The sequence below is a fragment of the Coturnix japonica genome, chromosome 2 (genome assembly GCF_001577835.2).
Source record: "Coturnix japonica isolate 7356 chromosome 2, Coturnix japonica 2.1, whole genome shotgun sequence".
NCBI lineage: Eukaryota > Metazoa > Chordata > Aves > Galliformes > Phasianidae > Coturnix > Coturnix japonica.
In genome coordinates this window covers 19,799,513-19,821,215 of record NC_029517.1, presented here as the reverse complement: position 1 = coordinate 19,821,215, position 21,703 = coordinate 19,799,513, and the positions used below count along the sequence as shown (strand labels likewise).

The 21,703-nt window shown below is 41.0% G+C and overlaps 1 protein-coding gene across 4 annotated transcripts in view; it reads right to left on the bottom strand.

Moving 5' to 3' along the window:
* The window catches only part of LOC107309053 (pituitary tumor-transforming gene 1 protein-interacting protein-like), a 30,506-nt gene extending 8,879 nt beyond the window's left edge, over window positions 1-21,627 (bottom strand). Inside the window, exons 1-7 of one of the 4 annotated variants that reach the window (XM_032443106.1) lie at window positions 20,695-21,045; window positions 20,290-20,360; window positions 19,126-19,169; window positions 9,778-9,830; window positions 7,289-7,397; window positions 6,146-6,254; window positions 2,561-2,626 (exon numbers count right to left, since the gene is read on the bottom strand). In XM_032443106.1, the coding sequence (XP_032298997.1) occupies window positions 2,561-2,626; window positions 6,146-6,254; window positions 7,289-7,397; window positions 9,778-9,830; window positions 19,126-19,169; window positions 20,290-20,360; window positions 20,695-20,778 (536 nt within the window). In that variant the 5' untranslated portion in view covers window positions 20,779-21,045. Of the gene's footprint in view, window positions 1-2,560; window positions 2,630-6,145; window positions 6,255-7,288; window positions 7,398-9,777; window positions 9,831-12,518; window positions 12,671-19,125; window positions 19,170-20,289; window positions 20,361-20,694 lie in introns of those variants that run through there. The other 3 variants (XM_032443105.1, XM_032443107.1, XM_015853501.1) reach the window with 3 other exon arrangements.
* Between the last annotated feature and the right edge of the window lie 76 nt (window positions 21,628-21,703).

Sequence of the window (21,703 nt, the reverse complement as noted above, 5' to 3'; positions counted from 1 at the left end):
ACCTGGCCAAACTGAAGGGGGAGGAGAAAGAAAATGTAGAGATCAGGGTGCCAAGATGAAACTTGGGCCTGAAAGGCTGAAAAGAACAGGAAGAAGGGAGCTTACCTACTGAGGGTAAGCTGATGATAGGATTCTTGCTTTCTGTGCTGTGCTAGGAGGAAGAAATGATGTGAGGCAAGGGATATATCTGGAAGATAATGGAACGATTCTGCATAAAGCAGTCTTATGCATAAAAACACTCCTTACTTGTGCACAGTTTCCACATGACATCATATGCCATTACCTCAGACTGAGCATTTTGGGTTTTTTTGTTTGTTTCTTTCTTTCTTTTTACTGATGGTACTCACATATGTGATTGTTTTGCCTATCCTGGCTAAAATAACGGTGAATGACTACTGCAGTTTCAACTGAAATCTCAGCACACAGTGCCGAATATGATCTGAACACAGAAAGTACTAAGAATCAGCAAAAGAACTTGGACTGAAATCAGCTTGTGCAAGCCTTACATCTCAGAAACTCTTTAGGAAACCTCTCTAAAAAAAAATCTGATGTTCTGAAATCCTTACATTTACCCATCTGATGGATAAAACTATTAATATTTGGGAAACATTCAACAGATTCAGTCTTAGTTCTGCCTTGTAAACCATCCAGTGCAACAACACTTGTGTGCACAGCAAAGTATACATTCCAAAAACATCAGATTTCCTAAAGATTAACTATATTCATAATTTGAAGATGATGCACACATCAGAGTAGATTAAGGTACACAGTTATCCCCTGTGCCCTGGTTATGAGCTATTGCTTTAGAACAAATACACATTAAGTGCTGATTTAACTGAACATAGCATACATATGGCCTAAATAAGTTTAGCACAACAGGGCACATGGTTTTAACATACAAGAAAATGCTCATTTTCCTCACAGGATTCTCTGTGAGGATTCCTTTTAGTAGTAAACCACTTTTCTTTGTTGTTCTTTATTTCAGTTTCACCAATCCAATTTTCAAAAAACTAAAATGGACAGAATAACAGTGGAAGGGTGAATAAGAAGCACAGCAACACATCATCCACTTATTGCTGACACTGGAATTTCTGCCTACTAGCAGTACTATTCTGTAAAGGTTAAACCTTGACGTTAGACAGGGTGACAAAAAATGAATGAGTGACAAAGCTTGTCAAGGTTCTTGATGAGAAACTGGGATCCATATTAGTGCACCAGAAGATATGGAACCAATTAGTCTTATCAAATCATCACAGTTTGCTATCGAAAGAACATTTCATGACAACTCTGGATGTACTCATGATATCAGAAAAGTTATCTTAGGGGATATAGAATCATGTCTTTTTAAAAGCTTGTTCATAACAGTCAAAGAGCAACGACTATCACACAACTACTTGAAGTTTTCCCTAAAGATTAAAAAAAAGGCAGCAAAGGTAACACACTCATAATGCAAACAATGTAAAGTGGTGTACTGCCAAAATAAATAATCAAAAAATACCAAGAAATAATGAAAAAAGGACATGCAGATTTTTTTATATGCATTCTATGGTATTTTTCATTGAGTCTGAGAGATAGAGGAATCAGAGCCCTGAATTTAACCATCGGTAGTTTGATTGTTTGATGTATTTCCTAAGAAAGCACAATTATCAGATGGTACTGGAGGGAGCTCTCAACAGCAGGTTGCAATGGTTTTAATAGACAAACACTGACAAATGTTTGTAGCAAGGTGGGTTTGGATATCTGTACTCTGACGTGTTGATTTAACAAGTAATAGAAGATAATGGGAAAGCAACAATAATTGGCTATCTGTGAATAAATGCTTCCTGGGATGTTTCACTTAGTTTCCTGCCTTCAAAAAAGGCTTTCACCATCAATGACTTATAGGAAAGTTCATGAGAACTAAGCCTACAGATTGACACAAGTGTTTCAAACTGAAACAAAAGATGATAGGACAGAAGGGAAGAAGGAAAGGAATATAATGGAAAAGCCCTTTAAAAGAACATAAAGAGAAGCATATGACTAGCACAGAAGCCTGTCACTTACTACAGTAAATAGTTAACCTAGTCACCACTGCTAGATCAGCTGTCAGGGTTGGTCTTAAGAACATGCACCCTTTTACAGCAAGACTCAGATTAACAAATTCAGAAGCATCAAGCTGGAATAACTGTACTGCTGTGGCAACATGCTCCATGCTAAGGTGTCAACATGTGGATTATTCCCATATGAGAAACTTAATGCCTTCATTCAAAAGCTCCCCAAGGGGTCTTACCCAGAAGTAAGGCATCAGTCCAGACATAACCCTCCTATTTGCTCTCAGCAGGCACAGAGAGCTCAGGGTACTTACTCTCAGCTTCTCAGAGGTTACAGAAATGCCAGCCCTAATTGAGTCTGCAAATCTCACATTGAGCCTAGCTCTTAAAAAGTCTGACACTGTCAAGGAAACTACACAGTATCTCTATTGGAGTCTTCATTTAGCTTTAGTGCATGCATTCCTTAGAAAGGCAGAATACTCCTATACTACTGCAAGTGTGTAGCTATACATCAACCTGCCAAGACCTACCTCTGAAGAGACTGCAGTCTTCGTTCCTCTCTCTTTCTAGCCAGCTGTTCTTCTTCTTCATCTGGCCTACTAGAAGGCATATGAGGAAGAAAAAGCAACTTCAGTGCAAGACAATTCATGTTTAGTCATTTTTTGTTCAGAAAGAATTTGTGGTCTGATCCAAGACACTTCTTCACGGCCATGTAAAATTTCATTGCCAAATAATGGAATAGTTTGCGGAATTACCCTTACACGTTTTATTACACCCATCTGCTTTGTTCATCATATTCAAATGAGGACATCACCATTCAAAATCTACAGGACAATTTAAAGCCTCAGTCAGGTTGCAGACCATTCCAGAAGCAGGGATCCTACTTGCTATTTCCTCTATGTGTCGCACCCCATTTAGAGCAAGCCAACTGCACACATACATGCACAGTTAAGTTCATTGTTGCTTCTTGGAAGAAGACTGATGGCTCATAAGCCTTCAGTGTCAGGACAATTTATCTTTCCCAACAACCACTGCTATCCAATCTCAAGTTGCCCTCAGGAAAGCAGTCTGAATGAACTGTCTTGTCAGCTGTCTGCCTTGTTATGAAGTAAGCAAGGACTTATCAGAGTGCACCAGCTATGTGAATCTGGGAAATGCTGAGTCTACACGGTACATCTGAGCTGTGTGTGCACAGATACACCCTACTGAATGCACATACTGAAACTGCATAACACAGTAAGAGATGCAGCATACAGCCTTCACCTGCCATTAGGAAAAGCTTTGTGATTTGCTTTGAGAAAACTCACCTTCACTTATCAGCTATACCATATGAGAACTGTAAGACTCTAAACCATATGCTAAACAAAATTTATCTGTTAACTGTTTGACAGTATTAAATCACAATTCTTCAGGACCAGCGAATGGACACTTGCAATGCTTCTCTAGAGGCTGATAATCTTCCAGAACTCAATGGAGATGGAATATTATTAATGTCTGCAATACTAACATACCTGCTAATAGTGAAACACAGTTACAGTGCCACACATCCGCAGCAACCAATACACAAGTTAAACAAGAGTGACATCCAGTGGTTAATTAGAGCATGTCTAATGTTTTAACAAAAAACAGAGGTCAGAGCTGGAAATCTGAACTCAACTTTCCCACCTGTTTAATCAGTCTATACACATTTGAATGCATTAGCTGTTTAAATGCAATCCACCAATTCAAAATCCACATTGCATTTAATGTACAAATTTTCTAGTCCCTCCATTTTTGTTACCACTTAAAGTTAGCAAGTCTAACTCTATGAATTTTAGGGCGTTAACAGTAAAAAAGCAACAGGCACACTTTGCTAGAAAACTATGCTAGATAATTTTCTCTGACTAATTAATTCCCCATATTTGCATGTCCAAGAACACTAGAAGCTTCTGTTCACGAGGATCCTTCTGTAAAACTACATTTCTGGAGATCCCAATGTCTTATTGACCATCTCATCTCACATTGGTCTTGCAAAATACAAAGCCACCAAATCAACAAAATGATGGTATAGGATTCAGAGAATGCATTTATTCCCTATAACTAAGAAAGCATTAACTAACTTCTGACTTCTGGATATTGCAAACAAATGAAGTTTTTCATCAAATTCAGATAGTCTGAAATAGACAATCACTTTTTCAAGGGGGAGGGGTGGGTAATCTGAAGTAGTTAAGGAGAAAGATTATTTTAGTACAGTTTCATGAATAGCTGTATCTTAAGTACATGGAATGAAACTTGAAGTCCAAGCACATGGTAAAAACAACAAAATACAACAACGCCCTAAAAAGCCAAAGGACGCTGCAGGGATGGAGTCTGCAGGGATGAAGACACTGCCTTCTAAAACATTCTGTAACTGTACAGCTGTGAACTCCCAGAAGGAATAGCAATGCTCCTGAAAACCCAATAAATCAATAAAACAGTTCTTATACTATACTCCTACAAGTTTTCATTTTTCCAATTAATACCTAGCTTTTTTGGTGGAAAAGGAGAGTCCTTGAATCTCAGAAAGTAAAGGGCAAAAGAATTCCTGCTGAGAATGAGTGGGTTTAAAGCTACTAATACCTCAGACTACAGCATAATAATACATTCTGAATCTCCCTGAAATAAGCTGGACCCCACATTGACAAGACCTTTAAATCCTCTAAGTGTCAAAAGATTAAGCTTGACACCTTTGGAGCAGTGGCATAAGATGACTCTCAACTAACCCTCTATTTTTAGAATTAGATGTTACAGCAGTGATTGACGACTTAGCTACTAAAACTGAAGTCTAACACAAATCTCTTTTTTCACAGGAATCAGGCTCTATTTGTTGGCATGTCAGCCACAGGAGCCTACACAGTTCTTCTGTAGAAGAAGCTGACAGATCTTACATAAAATCTAAGGCAGTTTTATGCAGTCCTCAGGGCTTATCAGCACAGGGCTATGGAGTTAGCAATTTCTGCACTGGGATGGATGTGCACTAGGAAAGACCAATCCACCAGCAGAGCAGGTACATGCATCTTCAAGGTAAAGAGAGAAGAATGATATTTTCTCCTCTTTTTTCCTTGAAAGCCACAGATGTATAATTTTTCTCTGGCTTGAAGGACAGCACTAAACAATGCTCAAGTGCATAAATTCTAACAAAAGAATCAAACAAGGACAGTGAATTACACCTACCTCAAACAGAACAGAAATCATTTCAGATCAAGAAATGAGGGCCCACATATTATTCCAAAGCACAAAAGGTACAGAGCTGGAATTGCACTGCCCAGAAACCTAAAACTCTAAAATTTCATTGATGCTAAGGAGAATAATGTGATGCCCCAATAAACATGGTCTTTCAAGTATTTCACTAGAAAATAAACACTTACCACTTCAGATGACAGCACTGAGTTTGTGTGTGCTACCTGCTCATCAACTAATACTCCCTCCTTCAGAAGGACACTGGCCAATTAAAGTACACCAAAAAAGTTCTACTAGTTCTCCAGGATTTTTAATTTCTTCAGTATTACTTTACATGAAAATAAGTCAGTCATCCTTAATATTCCAGAGCAAAAGAGTAGCATCTAACGTTTAAAATATTTTATTGAATTAGCAAACATAGTGGGATACTGACAACCCTCTGACAGACCCTGGAGCAAACTCTGGAGCATGGGTACCAAATACCACAGGACACTGTCACTCAGTCACTCATATTCCCCACCCAACACCTTTCTGCTTGCTTAAGAAGACATCACTCACTCAGCAATCACAAGTAGTATTTATTTTGGCCATCTAAATACTTCCAGTCTTAATAAGGAAATGAAAAATGTAGAACTGTAAAGCAATAGCTTATTTTAAAAACACATCTGTGATTCTGTCACTAGTAAAATCACTTCACTGTCATTTCAGCATCACTTCCACTGTCACTAAATATTTTTCTGTAGTCTTTCTGAAACAAATAAAATAATGTGAACCAAAATATGCTTTCAAATTATAGGACTCTTAATATGTTGGAATGCAAATAGTTGGGAGTTTTTGTTTTGTTTCTGGTGCGTGCATCAACAGGTAGGGAAGACCTGCAGCCAAAGTTAGTAAAGAAAACAAACATACGTACTCACCTCTTGAAACGTTTCCTGCAGTAACAGCAGTAACAGCAACAGACTGCTATGGACACCAGAATGATTCCGGCTACTACAGCTATGGCAATAATTAAAGCCTCAAAGTTTACTGAAAAACACAAATACATTTAACTTGTTAAACTCCAGCATTAGCATTTATCTTTCTGATAGTTCTTTCTTCTACTTCCCAAGCCTTTTTTCAGCTCTGTGTACAAAAAAAACCCACCAACACCCTACCCCAATCAGAACTCCATATGTCACATTAGAATCTTGCTACTATGCAATATCTACACTGAGAATTATTTTAATTACATTTTACATATTGAAAACTATTACAACTCGTTCTGTAGTTCTTTATATTATACTTATCTTCTGCTGCAGTTCTACAGTTCTACACTCCCAATAACTACTTCAGTCACTGTACTGTGACCAAAAAGAAGCTGTGTAGATGCAGCAGCATACGTGCGTTATGGACACCAGCAATTGATAACGCATTAATATTTTATTCCATAAAAAAGTGCAACTGAAAGTCAGTCATTTGTTTTTGAATTTTGAGAGCTGCAATATTCACCTTTGTTTTCAGCAACACCGACCCAATGCCTGTCTCTTCATTTCATTTGCAAATAAAGAAAATTAAGATGACCATCCTCACAGATTAATTAAAGTTTCCTACTAAATCTGAAGGGGAGAGCCTCAATAGGGCTTGACCACTGAACCATAGAATTGCAGGCTGCTCTTTGTCTGACTTGCTACTGCAGCAGTGAGTCTGCAGGCTGGGAGGGGGCACTGCTGAGACACCTGTCCTGATCTGACCAAAGGATATTCCACATTCCAATTGTAACCACTGCCCCTCCCCACCCCTTGCAGTGAATTACTGGGGAAAAGCTGCAGCCTCACTTCAGACTTTGTGCGCCCCGGTGGCGCAGTGGTAGAAGTGCCGCGTTGCAACACCAGGGCCCGGGTTTGAATCCCCCTTGTGGCGCAAGTGGTAGAAGTGCTGCTCTGCTACACAGGAGGCTCGAATCCCAGGGGTTGGAATCGATGATCTCTAAGGTCCCTTCCAACCCCACGAGACTATTATCTATTATAGACTGAGCATACATGTAGATACATCCCTACCGCAGAAAAAGAATTAGTACCTACTCCAGCAAACTCCCCATCGAGCGTTTGAGAGTGAACATAACGAAGATGGTGGAAGAATGCTTCTTACAGGATAATCAATGCAAGTGTTGTTGGTGAAGCACCAAAGGCACTGTGCAAAACAAAGAAAGAATGATTACTGATGTTCAGAAAACAATTTATAACAATTCATCAATTAAAAAGCAATTTATAATCAAGTGCTCCTCTCCACAGACAGAAGTATGATACAGTACTACACACTGACAGCATCTTGTAGTATGGAACCTACTGAAGCTCTGGCACAGCTCCAATATAAGCCTAGTTTGAATATTGTACTTGGAGATAATAAATATTTACACAGGTCTGGAATCATTCTGGTGACATATTAAGGTACTCAGTACATTTGAGAATAGAAAGGTTTTGTGTTTGTATTTACCAAAATTAGCAATTAACCCAGTATATCAAGTAGGCCAAATGGAGAATAACACAAAGAGACGATTCTCTTAAGATGTCAAAAGCAGCATCCACACATTATCTCATAACATAAATTTCTCAGATTTTACTGTAATGGTAATCTTATAGTAATAAATGTTTGGTTTTTTGTTTTTTTGGGGTTTTTTTTTTTTGAGTTAGTTGAGTTTCAGGATTGCAAAGCTCTAACCAAAACACACACACACATTATTCCTTACTTAATAGTACCTCTAAAATGAAACCCAACAGTGTATCCATAACAATACCAAGTATTCAGAGCTTCTTGATAGAGAAAAGACAAAGAAACATGAGAAAATAGGTGCTCATCAACTCAGCAGATGAACTAAACTATAATTAAGATCCCATTATTTTCAATCATAATTCTATTTTAACTGAATCAAATGACTACATTTTAGAGTTTGTTTGGATTTTTACCTATTCACTAGAAGTTTTCATTTTTTATCTGCTGCTATTACTTACACAATTGTCAATTTGCAACTTCTTCAACTAAAGCAATTTACCTAATTCCAGCAACCCTTCACTTTCACATTGCTCAAACAAATGCTGATAGCTTTACTTATGGCCTTTTTCTTCTTTAAATGTAAATGTGAATTGTTTGAATTAAGTCACCTCTTCAAGGTTAACAGTGATGCTATTGCACTAGTCGCCCCAGATCATCCATCATTCTGTCATAGGCACAAGACTGGTCTCCATCATTGGTTTGACAGGTTCAGAGGATAATATATCTGTAACTGCTACAGTGCCTTCAGAGCACATTGACATCTAAAGGACTTTTTCCTCTCCCAAGGTGAACACACAGCTCTCAGCTTAATAAAGCGGTGCTTGTATGCCAGTTTTGGTCCTCCCAGGCACCAGCCACAGCGCCTATCTGAAGTGACAGTCACACCACTGGTAGTAACGAACATTTAATCTGCAGTGACCCGTATTTCCTGTTTCCTACTTTGCATTTTTGGAGATGAAGAGTTCTTTACACAATGCCGGGTTTATGATAACAAATACAGAAGTCCATCAGCCCACAAACAATGGCTACATCTACCCAAAGCAACTGCTTTTTTGTTTTTAAAGAAAGATACATAAACGCTTAAAACAAGCACAAAACAGATAAGTTTGGATATTTCTCAATTTTCCCTTGTGAAAGCTTTGCAGTAACTTATGTAATTGTAGGACTCCTGAAGCAGTTCTTCCCAGTGACATCTAAAGCCACAGCTAGAACCACTCTCACATTGCAGGGACAGACACACTTGGACGTTTGTCACAACTTCCCATGCTACGGAGCTATAAAGGTTTTGAGTAAAGGACACAGAATCAAATTCCACTGATTTAAATGTCTTCATTACTACAGTCTCTTTGGAAATCAAACCGCTTTGCTATTGTGACCTAGCCTGGAGGTGGAGAGGCCAACAAATCTGAACATCTACAAAGCAATAATCCAGTTGAATGCACTGCTTAGGACATATCTAGAAAAAGGCATTTCCAGCTTGCTTCGTAGCTAGCTCTCATCATCTGGATACAAGAAATGCAAGGCATTTTATCCACCTATGAGTCAGATTACCCAGCTCTCCTATAAGGTGGAAATGCAACCAATGCTACTTGCAGATTGAGAGCAAGAATTAAAACCAGGAGCAGCGACTTGCTTGGTGGCATCCTGGAAGCACCCAGCACCCACAGCAATAGGCAGCCTATGTTCTACTTTGTCAGCGCCCTCCAGCCAAGGCAAAGAATTACCCTCAGCAACTGACCAGAGAGCACCTGGACAGGGAAAGTACAGTGTGAAAGATGGAGGGAAGGACATCAAGGGACCACTACTGACAACTCAAAACCAGCCTAGAACCTACTGATCTGCATCTCCTCTTAGTAAGGGTAGTTTAACCAGGTTCATCGTTTCTAGAGAACAAGAACAAAAACAAACCCAACCGAGCAGCCAAGTGAACAACGCACAACTCAGCTTAATAGGAAGTGGAAAAGCATTAAGTTCCCAGTCAAAAAAAAAAAAACCTTTTAAAAGATACTGAAAATCTTACCGAAACATTTCTCAAACATTCTTCACAGGACCGCTGGGAAAACTCTGAACATGCTGGAGAAGGAAAAAACAACCACATGTATCACATTTATGTGTATTCAGTAACATTAAGCATTTAACACGATACTTTGTTTTTTCCCCCCTCACACACACTACTGCGTACAAGCAAAAATTCTGACTATGAAAGGGATGCTGTTGTTACAAAATGTAATGCAGCCCCAGCAACTGAAACAACAGCTTCATTCTGCTTTATACACTTCTCTGGGCTGCCTAACTTAGAAGATACGCAGATATCCCACCAGTTGCATGTTCCCTTCAAGGGTAGAGAACAGAACACAACTTCTCTCAAGGTAAGGAACACCCAGCCCCTCCAATCCTCCTGGAAACAGCACTATGTACGTGCACAGGCACAGAGAACTTGGAAGTTTTCAGATTCAAATATATGATTTCAAGGCGCTACCATAATAACTTCATCGGGGAAAAGAAAAACGTCAGGCATAGCACTACTACCAACAGTAATATGTTTTTAGATATTCATCAGTCATCCCTTCTATAGCAACATATGAAATAAGCATTAGGCATCTAATGTGAGATAAAATGATGAACTGTTTTTACACAGCAGGTCTGGTTTACCAAGAAGCAGAAGCAGCATTTGATAAGCAGAATCATTCTTACCACAGCATTTTACCAAGAAGCAGAAGCGGGATTTGATAAGCAGTACCACCTTTATGAAGTGTTTTACTCTGAATAACACACCTTGCACAGAGGTATCGAGATCTATACACTACAGTATCAAGATCAGATTCTCATAGGGAAATAGATAAGAACTATGACTGTCTACACTCAATTTACTTCTTTCAATGACTAGAATTCTGTCAGCACATACAGGAATTGTAATTACCTTAATTACTTGCATGACCTCACCTACTAGGGAATGTACTCATGGACCTGTGCAACAACACAGTTAAAGCACACAGGCCCTTCCTTCACAAAATACAGGTATAGTGGAATACACAGACAAAAAACCTCTGTTTAAAAGCATTGCTCCACACCTCTCCTCCCTAATATGCAGGAAGGCAGCATTCACAAAGGGTTGGTTTTATTACTACTACTTTTTAAGGAAGACAAGGCTCTGAAACGCTAAGAACTGTGCCATAGCCTTCAGTTCAGTAACCCTTCCAGAAGGAAGCTCCTACTATCCCACTAAAAACAAAACAGTACAACTGCTCAGATAGTCAGAAACCTTTTCACACTTATGTTATTCGTGGATAGTTTGTATTAATTTGTTTTCTACCTACATTCTGAGTTTACACCACCCATCCCATCTGGCATAGTTAGAAAACATACTCTTACTACCCTTAACTTTTCTTTTACTCCAGTAATCCAAACTCATAGAGCATCCCTCTTATAGTGGCTTTTGCAAGCAGAAAACCTTTGTAGTCCTGCTTTGTGCACATCCAACTGTGCCGAACTTCTACAACAAGGAGGAGCACATCACACCACGTCCTCCAGCCACAGACTGAACGGCCTCACTCTTCATGAGACCATCACTTTGGGAACTGAGCAACCTGACAGCAAGGCCTTATGTTTTACCAACTACTTCGCTTTAGGATTAAAATAAGATTATAAACTACTCATACAACAAAGCAATCCAGCCATTCTTCTTCATTTTAATCTTATCTCTAGCACTTGCTCCTTAAAGGTCATTGAATCTTCCTGCAGCAACAACAAACTCTGTGCCATGAGCAACCTCCTAAAATCATGTGGAAGTAAAAACACACATAAAGTCCTTGCTAAGGAACCTTGCTGCCAACTCAATCCAGCTTTTGTCTCAAACTAAGTTATCTGGTTTGGTTTAACTGATTAACAGGCAGCTGTCAGCAAGTTCCTTCCCTAACTGTTGAGGATCTATTGAGAAACAGACAGTTCCCTTCCTCTGCTGTTCCAGGTCTCACCAAGTCTGATGTTTCTTCTCAAGCACAAACCGTACCACAAAATAAACGAGACTCCTCAAATGGGACTTTAAAAGCAGATGTCACAGTCACAGAATCACAGAATGACCCGGGTTGGAAGGGACCTCAAGGATCATGTAGTTCCAACCCCCCTGCCTGGCAGGGCCACCAAACATACACCTTTACTAGATCAGGTTGCCCAGGGCCCGTCCAACCTGGTCTTGAACACCTCCAAGGACGGGGCATCCACAACCTCCCTGGGCAGCCTGTTCCAGGGCCTAACCACTCTCCTAGTGAAGAACTTCCCCCTAACATCCAACCTAAGTCTTCCCTCTTTTAACTTAAAACCATTTCCCCGTGTCCTGCTATTGTCAGCCCTTTCGAAGAGTTTACTACTTGAATTTAATGCAGATTAACCCAACCTTTCTACCCACATCTGCTAACACCACTCAAATACGAGGAAGCACTCCATCAACCGCCTTCCAAAAGCAGCTAGGATATAAACGACCCCAAGGCAACGAGCAGGATGGACTCTCCTGCAGTCAGCTTCCTCTTCCTGGGCGATTTCCTCGTTATCAGTGAGGAAACAGGGGCGGCCGCCCCCAGACCCCATTCCCCATTCCCTGGGGCCGCCCACCCCGCTCCGTGCCGCGGGTCTGTCCCGCCCCACCCGCAGGGAAGGAGGACGAGGAGGCGAAGGCACCCGCCCCTCTACACGGCGCCCGGTGGCTTCGGGGAGAGCTTCGCGCTGCCCGCAGCTCCCGCAGACTTTCATCCGCCCCCTCCTTACCCTGCGTCGGTGCCGGCGGAGCGGTGGTAGCGAAGAGCTCCTCGGCCATCCCTGCACAGCTCCAGAGCAGCAGCAGGCCCAACAGCCGCAAACCCCGCACACACCCCGCGCCCATCGCCCCGCGCAGGCCCAGCCGGTGCTATGGGCGGGCACTGCGCCTGCTCCGAGCGGGGCGCATCACAGCTGTGTGAGCGGGTTCTGTCAGGATGTGAGTCCGGCTTTGTGCTGCTGAGCTTTGTTAGCTCCTGGACAAGGAAAGGGAGGTGTGATATTGGGCAGTAGGTAGCCAGGGTACGAGTGCAGGCTCCTTAGTGCTGAATGACTGCTTCACGTGGGAAATGAATGGTCACAGAAGTACAGAATAGCAGGGGCTAGAAGGGACCTCGAGATCATCAAGGCCACCCCCTGATAAAAGCAGGTTCCTACAGTAGGGCCCCCAGGAAGGTGTCCAGGTGCATCTTGAATATCTTCAGAGAGGGAGACTCCACCAACTCTCCGTGTTCCAGTGCTCTGTTACCCTCACAGGTGGGACTGCCTATGTTCCAGTTTGTGCCCGTTAGCTCTTGTTCTGTCACCAGACACCTCTGAAAATAGCCCGGCTCCATCCATTTGACTCCCACCCGTTAGATGTTTATAAGCATTGATTTTAGTGGGAACTATTAGTAATAGGTGAACAGTTGGACTGGATGATCTTTAAGGTCTTTTCCAACCTTGGTGATTCTATGATTCTAAGATTCTCCATTAAGCCTTCTCCAGGCTGAACAGCCCCAGGTCTCTCAGCCTTCCTTCATACAAGGGATGCTTCAGGCCCTTAATCGTCTTTGTCACTCCCTCCAAGAGTGGCTCTGACTATTTCAGTCAGCAGTGATGCCCAATTCTTCTGACCCTCTTTCACAAATTAAGTGGCATTTAGACCACTTTTGTCAGTCATGTCATTATGAAATCAAGTTTGTGAGTGTAGAGAGAGCAGCTCTTCACTGTTTGAGTCTTTGAAAATGCACTTGACCCTTTAGGAGGAGTAAGATGAATGTTCTTCATAGAGTTTGACTTTGCCACCCCCTCTGTCTTCAGACATCTATTTCACCTTACCATGGAAATTAATCACCCTAAAATCCCCCACAGTGAGAGACGAGTAGCTCCAGAAAACCATTCAAAGCGAAACAGCCTAACTGCTGGTAACTTGGGTGACTTAGGGAACTAATCTTGTCCATTGGTTCTAAGGTGGGCTATTGGCCTTCAAAGCTGACATATATCACACCAGGATTGCTTTGTGAGAGATCTGGCAGTTTCAGATTGGAAGGTGCCCTCACCTTAAATGACATTTCAACCCATATATTGAAGAGTTAGTTACATTTCATGCAGTTTATGTCATCTTTGGATTTCTGCCCATAGCACTTGCATTTCTGCTTCTCTGTTTTCAGTAAGTGTTTGAAAACTGAAGTCAAAGTGTGGGTGAAGGCACCATATGCAAACCAAGGTGTTTTTACTTGAACTTAATGTACGACAATAATGATTCATGAGTTCTTCAGCCTTCTTGAGTTGGCTGAAGACCAAGTTTTGCCATGTGTTAAGGTTCATAAATCCTTATGCTCTGAAACACTATTTCATGTCTCCATATTCTTAAATCACTAGTAACTTGCTCTTGGGATAGCAGATACATGACAAGCATTATCAAAGGTAAACAACTGCTCACGTAAATAGAAGTAATTCAATAAACTGCAGCTAATGAGTCATATGACAGAGATATGTCATGACACAGAAAAACTGAAGACAGAGTGGTTGCCCTTTCTAATAGAAGACCTAAATTGTACTGAACAAAATTATCAAGTAGAAAATGGAAAACAGAAGTCCTCAGAATAAAATAAGGTGCTTAAAGTATAGCTAAGCTATACGGTCTTTGGACAACTTTGGACAACTTAACATCCAGCTGTCTTTGGATGTTAAGGACACTTAAGTTTAGATCAGTCAGAAAAGACCTTTTAGGTTTGGTTTTATTTATTCTCCAAGAACATCTGCTTACAGGTATTGAATATTGAAATATCACATCTAGTTCAGAAGGTCTCTGAACCACACTGCCAGAAGCCATGTGTGATTGCCAAGGAAGATGCATTATTTGAGATGCGTTATTTGTTTGCCTCATTCTGACACTTCTTCCTTGGGCATCTGATGTTAACTGCAGTTTCAGGCTAGATGCTGAGCAAAAAGTGCCCTTGCAATGACCCTATATAGCTGTTTTCATTCATTTTCTTCACTTTTCCCCAAACTTCTGTTATATTCCATGTATTTTTTGATTAAATGCACAGAATTGTGTTTGAGGCAGGGTGGAAGCCTTCTAGCTATTTTTTTGTATCTTAGTGTCAGGTAGTTTTAAGTACGCAGTGAAGAATGACTTCTCATAAGACAGTTCAAGCCAGACCTTGTAATTTTGCCTTGAAATGCTTCTAGCATGGTAATTCCAAAGGAAGTGTCTCTCAGCTGGAGCAAAGAGTGATGGGAGAAGAGGAAATTAAAGAATTTGCTGAGGGCTCTTTGGAAGCGTGGCTATATCCATCTTCTCTGCTCTATCCTTTTGGGGGACAAAAGCATTAATATAATTTATGAACAGCTTCAGTAATTCTCTCACATAATAATGAATTAGTTTTTTTCTTGATTAGGTAAGCACTCCCTTGACAGACATAAATTCCCAGAAAATGGAGAGCAGAAGACATGAAGAAGTGTTCTAACAGGCACCTGGGTTTGGAACAAGCAGTATGTATTTAAATTATACACAAAAAGAAAATCTCAGAAAATAAACAAGTATTTTTTCCCCCATCATAATTCCCATATTCATTTCAAATGATATCACTAACTTTTCTGCCAGCCCCACAGATACTGCCTGGGAGCTCAAACCAGGTTTCTATGAATGCTGTTTCAGCAGCAGCTCTGGCTGGGGCCCCTTTTTGTCATCTCTGCTCCAGTTCCTGCTATGTGTTAGAATGGCTGAATGAGCCATTCACTCAGTAGCTGAACAAAGGACTGATCTGGCTGTTTTTAGATGGTTTATTTTCCATTATTACCACTGATAACAATCTCAGAAATGATATAGCAGTTACAAAGTCTGTGTACGTTCAGTTGAGAGCCTTATTGACAGTATTACTGCACCACCCCGAGTCTGCCCAGCTTGTCCTATTACAATGTACATAAATAATTTAGCTGATAAATTCTGTAGGCAATTAGAACATCACTTTGTTTGTCTATTTACTTTGCATTTATGGTCTTATAAATATATGCTTTGGTAAAAGGTATCTGAGCAAGAAGCTGTTTGGTAGGTTGTTTTACTTTGCGCACAGCTGAAACACAAATGTCTCTAGGTTGCAGTTTGGTGGTTAGGTCAGCGTTGTCCCCACAAAAGTAGTCTGTGCTTCCCTCTACCTGAATGCTTATGATTACATGCAACAAAAACAATGCTAACAAATACATTTCTGCTGTCCTGTAGTGAACTGATGCTGTTGAAAGTTTGTTTTTCAGGTAGATCAGTGGTACCCCCTGTCTGGGTCACTGAGCACATGACCAAGTCCTCGTGCTGGTGCAGCAGAGAAGGAATTGAGGGGACACAACTAATACCCCAGGGAGGAAGAAGGACCTCTTTAGTTTTCTTTCACAGGACCAGCTTAAATACACATTGGTTTGATATTAAGGCTTCATTGAAGCCATGCTAGAAAGTATATATGAGCTCTAGAACTTTGTTAAAGAAGGTGCTATGATTAAATACATACAGACCTGAATGTGTGCCATCCTTATGAGGATGTTCAGATTTCAATAAATTAGATTTCACAATTCTTTCCTTAAAACAGGAAGCGTTAACAATGCTATTTTATAGAAGAAAAGCTCCACAAGTTATTTCTCAAGGTCAAATAAAATAGGATATTGCAGGTGAAAATGACCACCATTCCATAAATAGTCTTCGTTGAAACAGAACTCATAGAGATCCTAATAGTTCAAAGTAATAAATATCATAAACAGATGAGCTTCAGACCTGCAGATACATATTTCATCAGCTATCTTCAGGGATCAGAACAATGCAGTATAGGGACAAATTGATATACTTGAGGTTTTGCAGTTTTACTATAAATACAATGACCCAACTGAACTTTCAGGCATACCCTGTGATTAAACTGCCTATTGAAAGGTCTTGATAAATTCAGATGTGATTAGCTGAATGCTACCGGGGCAATTAAAATAAGCCATTCCTCTCAATTGATGTGGGCCCCTGCTGTCACGGAACAAAGATTTGTACCCACAGTGCAAAGAGAGAGCCTAGAGGTACATTTAAGATCAGTTCGGTATCTTTGCTAAGGGCACTGGTATGTAGAAGCTGTTTTTAATTTGCTTTTCATTGCACAATGCTCATGTGACCACACAATGTTTAGGGAATAAATATACTTTTTAGAGAGTATCTACATAATGACTCCATTCTCTTGTGGCTACAACAGAGAGATAAAAATGTTAGTCTTGTCAAAAAAAGGCATGCGGTAAAATTTGTTGCCCCCTGACTCCTGCAGCTCACGTTACACATACAGTTCTTATGGCAGAGGACCAGTTGTGAATATCAGTACCAAGTGCACTACTTGGCAGGATGGTTCATAGTACTAAATTGTAATCTAAGTGAATTATAGTCTGTTGTTAGGTTTATGGTAACACTGCTCCACCCAAAAAAAAAAAGCCACGTGCATCCAAGTTGACTGGATGTCAGTAAAATCTGGCACTGCATAAACAGCTGTTAACATTCAGTCCTCCCCAATATTTCAAGCAAGAGAGAGCACTGAATTTTCTGTTACAGCTTGTACTGAACAGATCGGTTTCAGCAAGGCCAACTGATTTATTTTGAAAGCCATTGGACTATATTAACCACGTACAATGAGCGTGTCCTGTGTGATCATTTGTGCTTCTGCAGAAACTGTTTCCACGCACCATTTACTATCATCCTATCTGCATACAAGTTTGGTCAGCCTGTGGAAGGACCAGGTTCTTACCCAGGATGTTAACTGACAAATTTGGATGTAGGATTTTGCCTTGCTCTGTAGTTGCTGTGTGAGGAGAGTCTGCAGGACGGTCTGAAATCCTCACCTGAAGCCCTGCTGCAAACAGTGGTCTGTCACCTTGTCTCACTCAGTCCATTGTCTGTCCCCAGCTGTGCCTCATTCATCCAGGGATGGGCTGAGTTGTTCCCGAACCACTGGCAGGTAAATGACTTCAGGGCAATGTGTGCACACAGGGACATCCCTAACATCCAGCTACACCACATTATGACTTAAAGACAACTTGACTGGCGCCCATATGTCTCACATACAACTTAACATTCCTCAACTGCAGCACCTCTGTAATTGAAAACTGTGCTGAACAGCATTCATCCAGCTGTGAAATATGATCAGCAACTTGTGACTGCCTGTGGGATGCATCTGCATTGTGGTTTAACTAGGCCCAGGCTTTCCCTGGGCATGTGTCTGTAATGCCACACGGATCACAGTGCCTTGGTTTCTGCTATTTAATATTGCCATTGCTCTCTAAGGAAACCTATTTCCAGGATACTGTGTTTTTCCCCAGAATAAGTGGAGTTACAGATGATAGGTAATAATATGCAAAATTACCTATGGACTTAATTGCATGTTTTACACTTTTAATTGTTTTTGCTTTATTAAATTTCCTTAACTGTAGCTGGAGCAAGAGAGGCTTTGAAGAACTACAGGCAATTGGAGTTAGGGTAAAACAGGAGCATCGTGAAACAGAAAGGCCCAGCAGAAGAAGGATCTTTTTGCATTTCAACAATGAATAACTCCACTTGATTTAAGCCATTAGTTTAGCAGACTGACAGAAAATATCCCTCAGTTGCCATTTGCCAGCCCTTATCTAACTTCTGGGGGATTTCTTTTGCTAAATCTGATAAAAATCAGCTAACTATTTAGTGTCAGAGTACGGGAGAAGAATTTCACCACACAGCTGCTTTCGTTTAGACCATTTTCTGTACTGTGAGGGGTCCAGATTTTCCCTTGACAATTCACAGTCTATTACACGTGACTTAATATACTGTTTAACTTGGACACTGGATCTTGCTTTCAACACAGTGCATTTCAGCTTTCCTTTACCCCCTGCAACACACTCAGATTGGGTCCAGAATGCTAAATATCAGTACTGCAGTCTTTAGAAAGATTGTATCTGTCACAAATATCTCTGTCCTGTTTACTTTCAAGATAAAGTACTGATAGAAACTTCTAATCAACTGGAGTAATTCAAGAATTGAATGACAACACACCTTGCTGTAGCTTGGATCCATCTTCCCCTGTCTGTCCCCCTAATTCAAGAATAAGGTGCATTGCACAAAACTCCTGGCCAGCAACTAGGCATGGATACTAATTCCACATCAGTAACTAGGCATGGATACTAATTCCACATCACCAAAGAGAAGAGATCCTTCTTATTATATAATTTGCAGCATAAAATTATCGTATTTAAAAGCAGGAATGCAGCACCCATCACAGAATTGCTTATGCTGCAGTCCTGACTGTAGCACTTATTACACCTTTCTCCTTTGAAGGAGCTGAAATACATAAGTTGCACAGTATAGGCTTACCTGGACTCAAGGTAGCAAGCTTCTGTTTCAGAACTAATAGCAGTCTGAGCATAGGAATAAACCAAAGAAAACGTGTTAAATTGCTGCAGTAGAGGAATATCAGTAACAAAATAAAATTCAAAATACTATAAAATAGCTCTGGAAAGAAAGAAATAAATTCATTTCCAGGAGCAGCCCATGGAACATGATCAATTGATCTTGCTGATGTACGGCAGCAATCAAGCAAATCAATACAGGTGTTTGCAATGTTATCTGTGACAGACCACACAGAAGCTTTTGCAGACCGTGATGCATTTGAATCTTACTGTGAGTAGGGAATTGTAGCCCAAACAGATTCTGTTCTGCCCAGCGCTCAGAATCTCCAACAGGAACTCTAAGCAGATTAGTGCTGAGAGCATGAGAGAATTACAGCTCTCAGCAGACATCTTGAGTGAGGCATGTAGGCTTCAGCAGCTAAGATTAGTGGTTCTCAAGGTTCCCATAACTCCATGGCTAATTAAGAGGCAGCCACACAGCATCTGAATACGTACAAGCAAACTAACCGGAACTGATGTACCATAATGAACTATGAGCTCTCCAACCCAACAAGCAGCTGACAAAAGAACTGATGAAAGCTCCACCAGCACCTCAGCACTTCTAAACAGCAGTGCCAGAACTGTCACCTGTTGAATGAAGCAGAATAGGAAGCCACAGAAAGAAGCAAAATGTGTCTGATTTACCTGTGGCTGCCCTGTAAGAAAAATACCATCGCAATGAGTTTGTTCTGGGAGGATGCGATTCGAGCCAGCTGATTCCAGAGGTGATACTTTTAAACATAGGCTGAATTTGCTGGTGAAACATTTTAGCATAGCAATAGAACAAACCGGAGCACTTTACTGCTGCTGAACTGGTTAGAGACAAAGCAAAGCAGTAAGTCATCCAGCATGCTATCTTGAGAGATAACATTAAGCCATTCAGATCAAACCGTAAGCTAATGCAAATAAGTCAATATTCAGATCTGTCACTTACCATATATGGTTTAAAGCAGTGTAACCTTCACATTTAATTTAAAAAGAAAATTCCATAGTGTGGTCTTTCTTACACCCAATAATCTTTAAAACAAAGGTCTCAAAGTGAGGGCTCACGAAGAATCAACCTCAGGCTCCCATCTTGCCCTTTACTCACACATTCCTGCTGCCTTTGTTGACAGTGGAACTCACGTGGCCAGGAGGGAAACCTGTGTGAAAGCCTGAAAACTAAGCAAGCAGAAGAGAAAATAAATAGCAAAAGGAGCAAGAAGACGGGATTTAATTACATATTTTTCTCTTCACTAGGGCAGAAGCTTGGACAGCCATCTTGCCCTTGCAGTCCAGCTTCCCAGTTTCACTCCTCCAGAGAGACCTCCTTAACCTTCATACACCCATAGCTCACTGTGTTTCTGTTGCCCTGTGTTCAGCATTTACAGCTCCTTTGAGCTGCTGCGCTCAAAAGACAAAGCCCTATCCCTAACAACCTAATACCCGGATGAGCAAAGAGACAGGAACACAGATAAGAAGCAGTGTTGAAATCAGAATCCGTGTGCTTGCTTACCCTTGGATGAGGCCTCTGTGTTTGGTTCAATGAATGCTGATACGGCAGTGGAGCAAAAACATAAAAGCAAACATACAAACCCATTTGCTGCTACTTAGTTGTGGTGCCTGCTCATGGAAGGGATAAGTAATATTACATAGCTGCTGAACCACAGATGTAAACTCAGTTCCTGTGATATAAAGATAGGAAAATCTGCCCTCAGAGATTTGTTTTCAGTGAGCAAAGATAGGTGGGTGAGCTTATTTGGAATGTTAGTACAAAAATACAGGGCACACCCATGTTTTGGTAGAAGCTGAGCTCTCCACTGAGCTCTGTTTTTGTGTCAGCAGCCGATCAGCCCGTAGGCTCACAGCAGCTCTCAGGACACAAAGGGTCTGTCTGAACCTGGAGCGAAGGAGGAAGTGAAAGCAAAGCAGCAGAGGATATCCAGGCATTCTTCCACCTCCTCAAGTAAGGTGCAGCGCTGGCAGCTGCCTCACGCCGTGTGTATTCCACAAGAATTGTTCTCATCTAAGCAGTACTTTCCCAAACAGATGAACCTTACCACAGTGCCAGTTTAAAACAGAAGCCTAGAGAGCAATTATCAGTAATTCTCGTTATATTCATAGTATCATTATCCAGACCGTTTCGTGAACTTACAGTATGGCATCAGCATTCCCAGTGCTCAGTTTGTGTTTTGTCCCATGACAACGAACCCTCACAGAGCTGCTGGGCTGGGGCTGGAAGAAGCAGCACTGCACTGGGTGAGTGATGGCTGAGCAAGCAGAACTTACTCAAAAGAAAAGATGGGGGTTGGCTCTGAGGCAAAGCACCGTGCTCTCCCTTATGTCACACTGCTACTTTGGCTCTGCCGTGGCACTGACCAGATTCTTACCTGGAGCCTGCAAGATGGCCACAAAATCATCTAGATTAATGGAAAACACAGAAATAATAAGTAATAGACTTTCAGAAAGTGTCTTTTTTCCTCTTAAGCAGCAGGACTACAACATTAGGGAGCTAAAAATGCAGC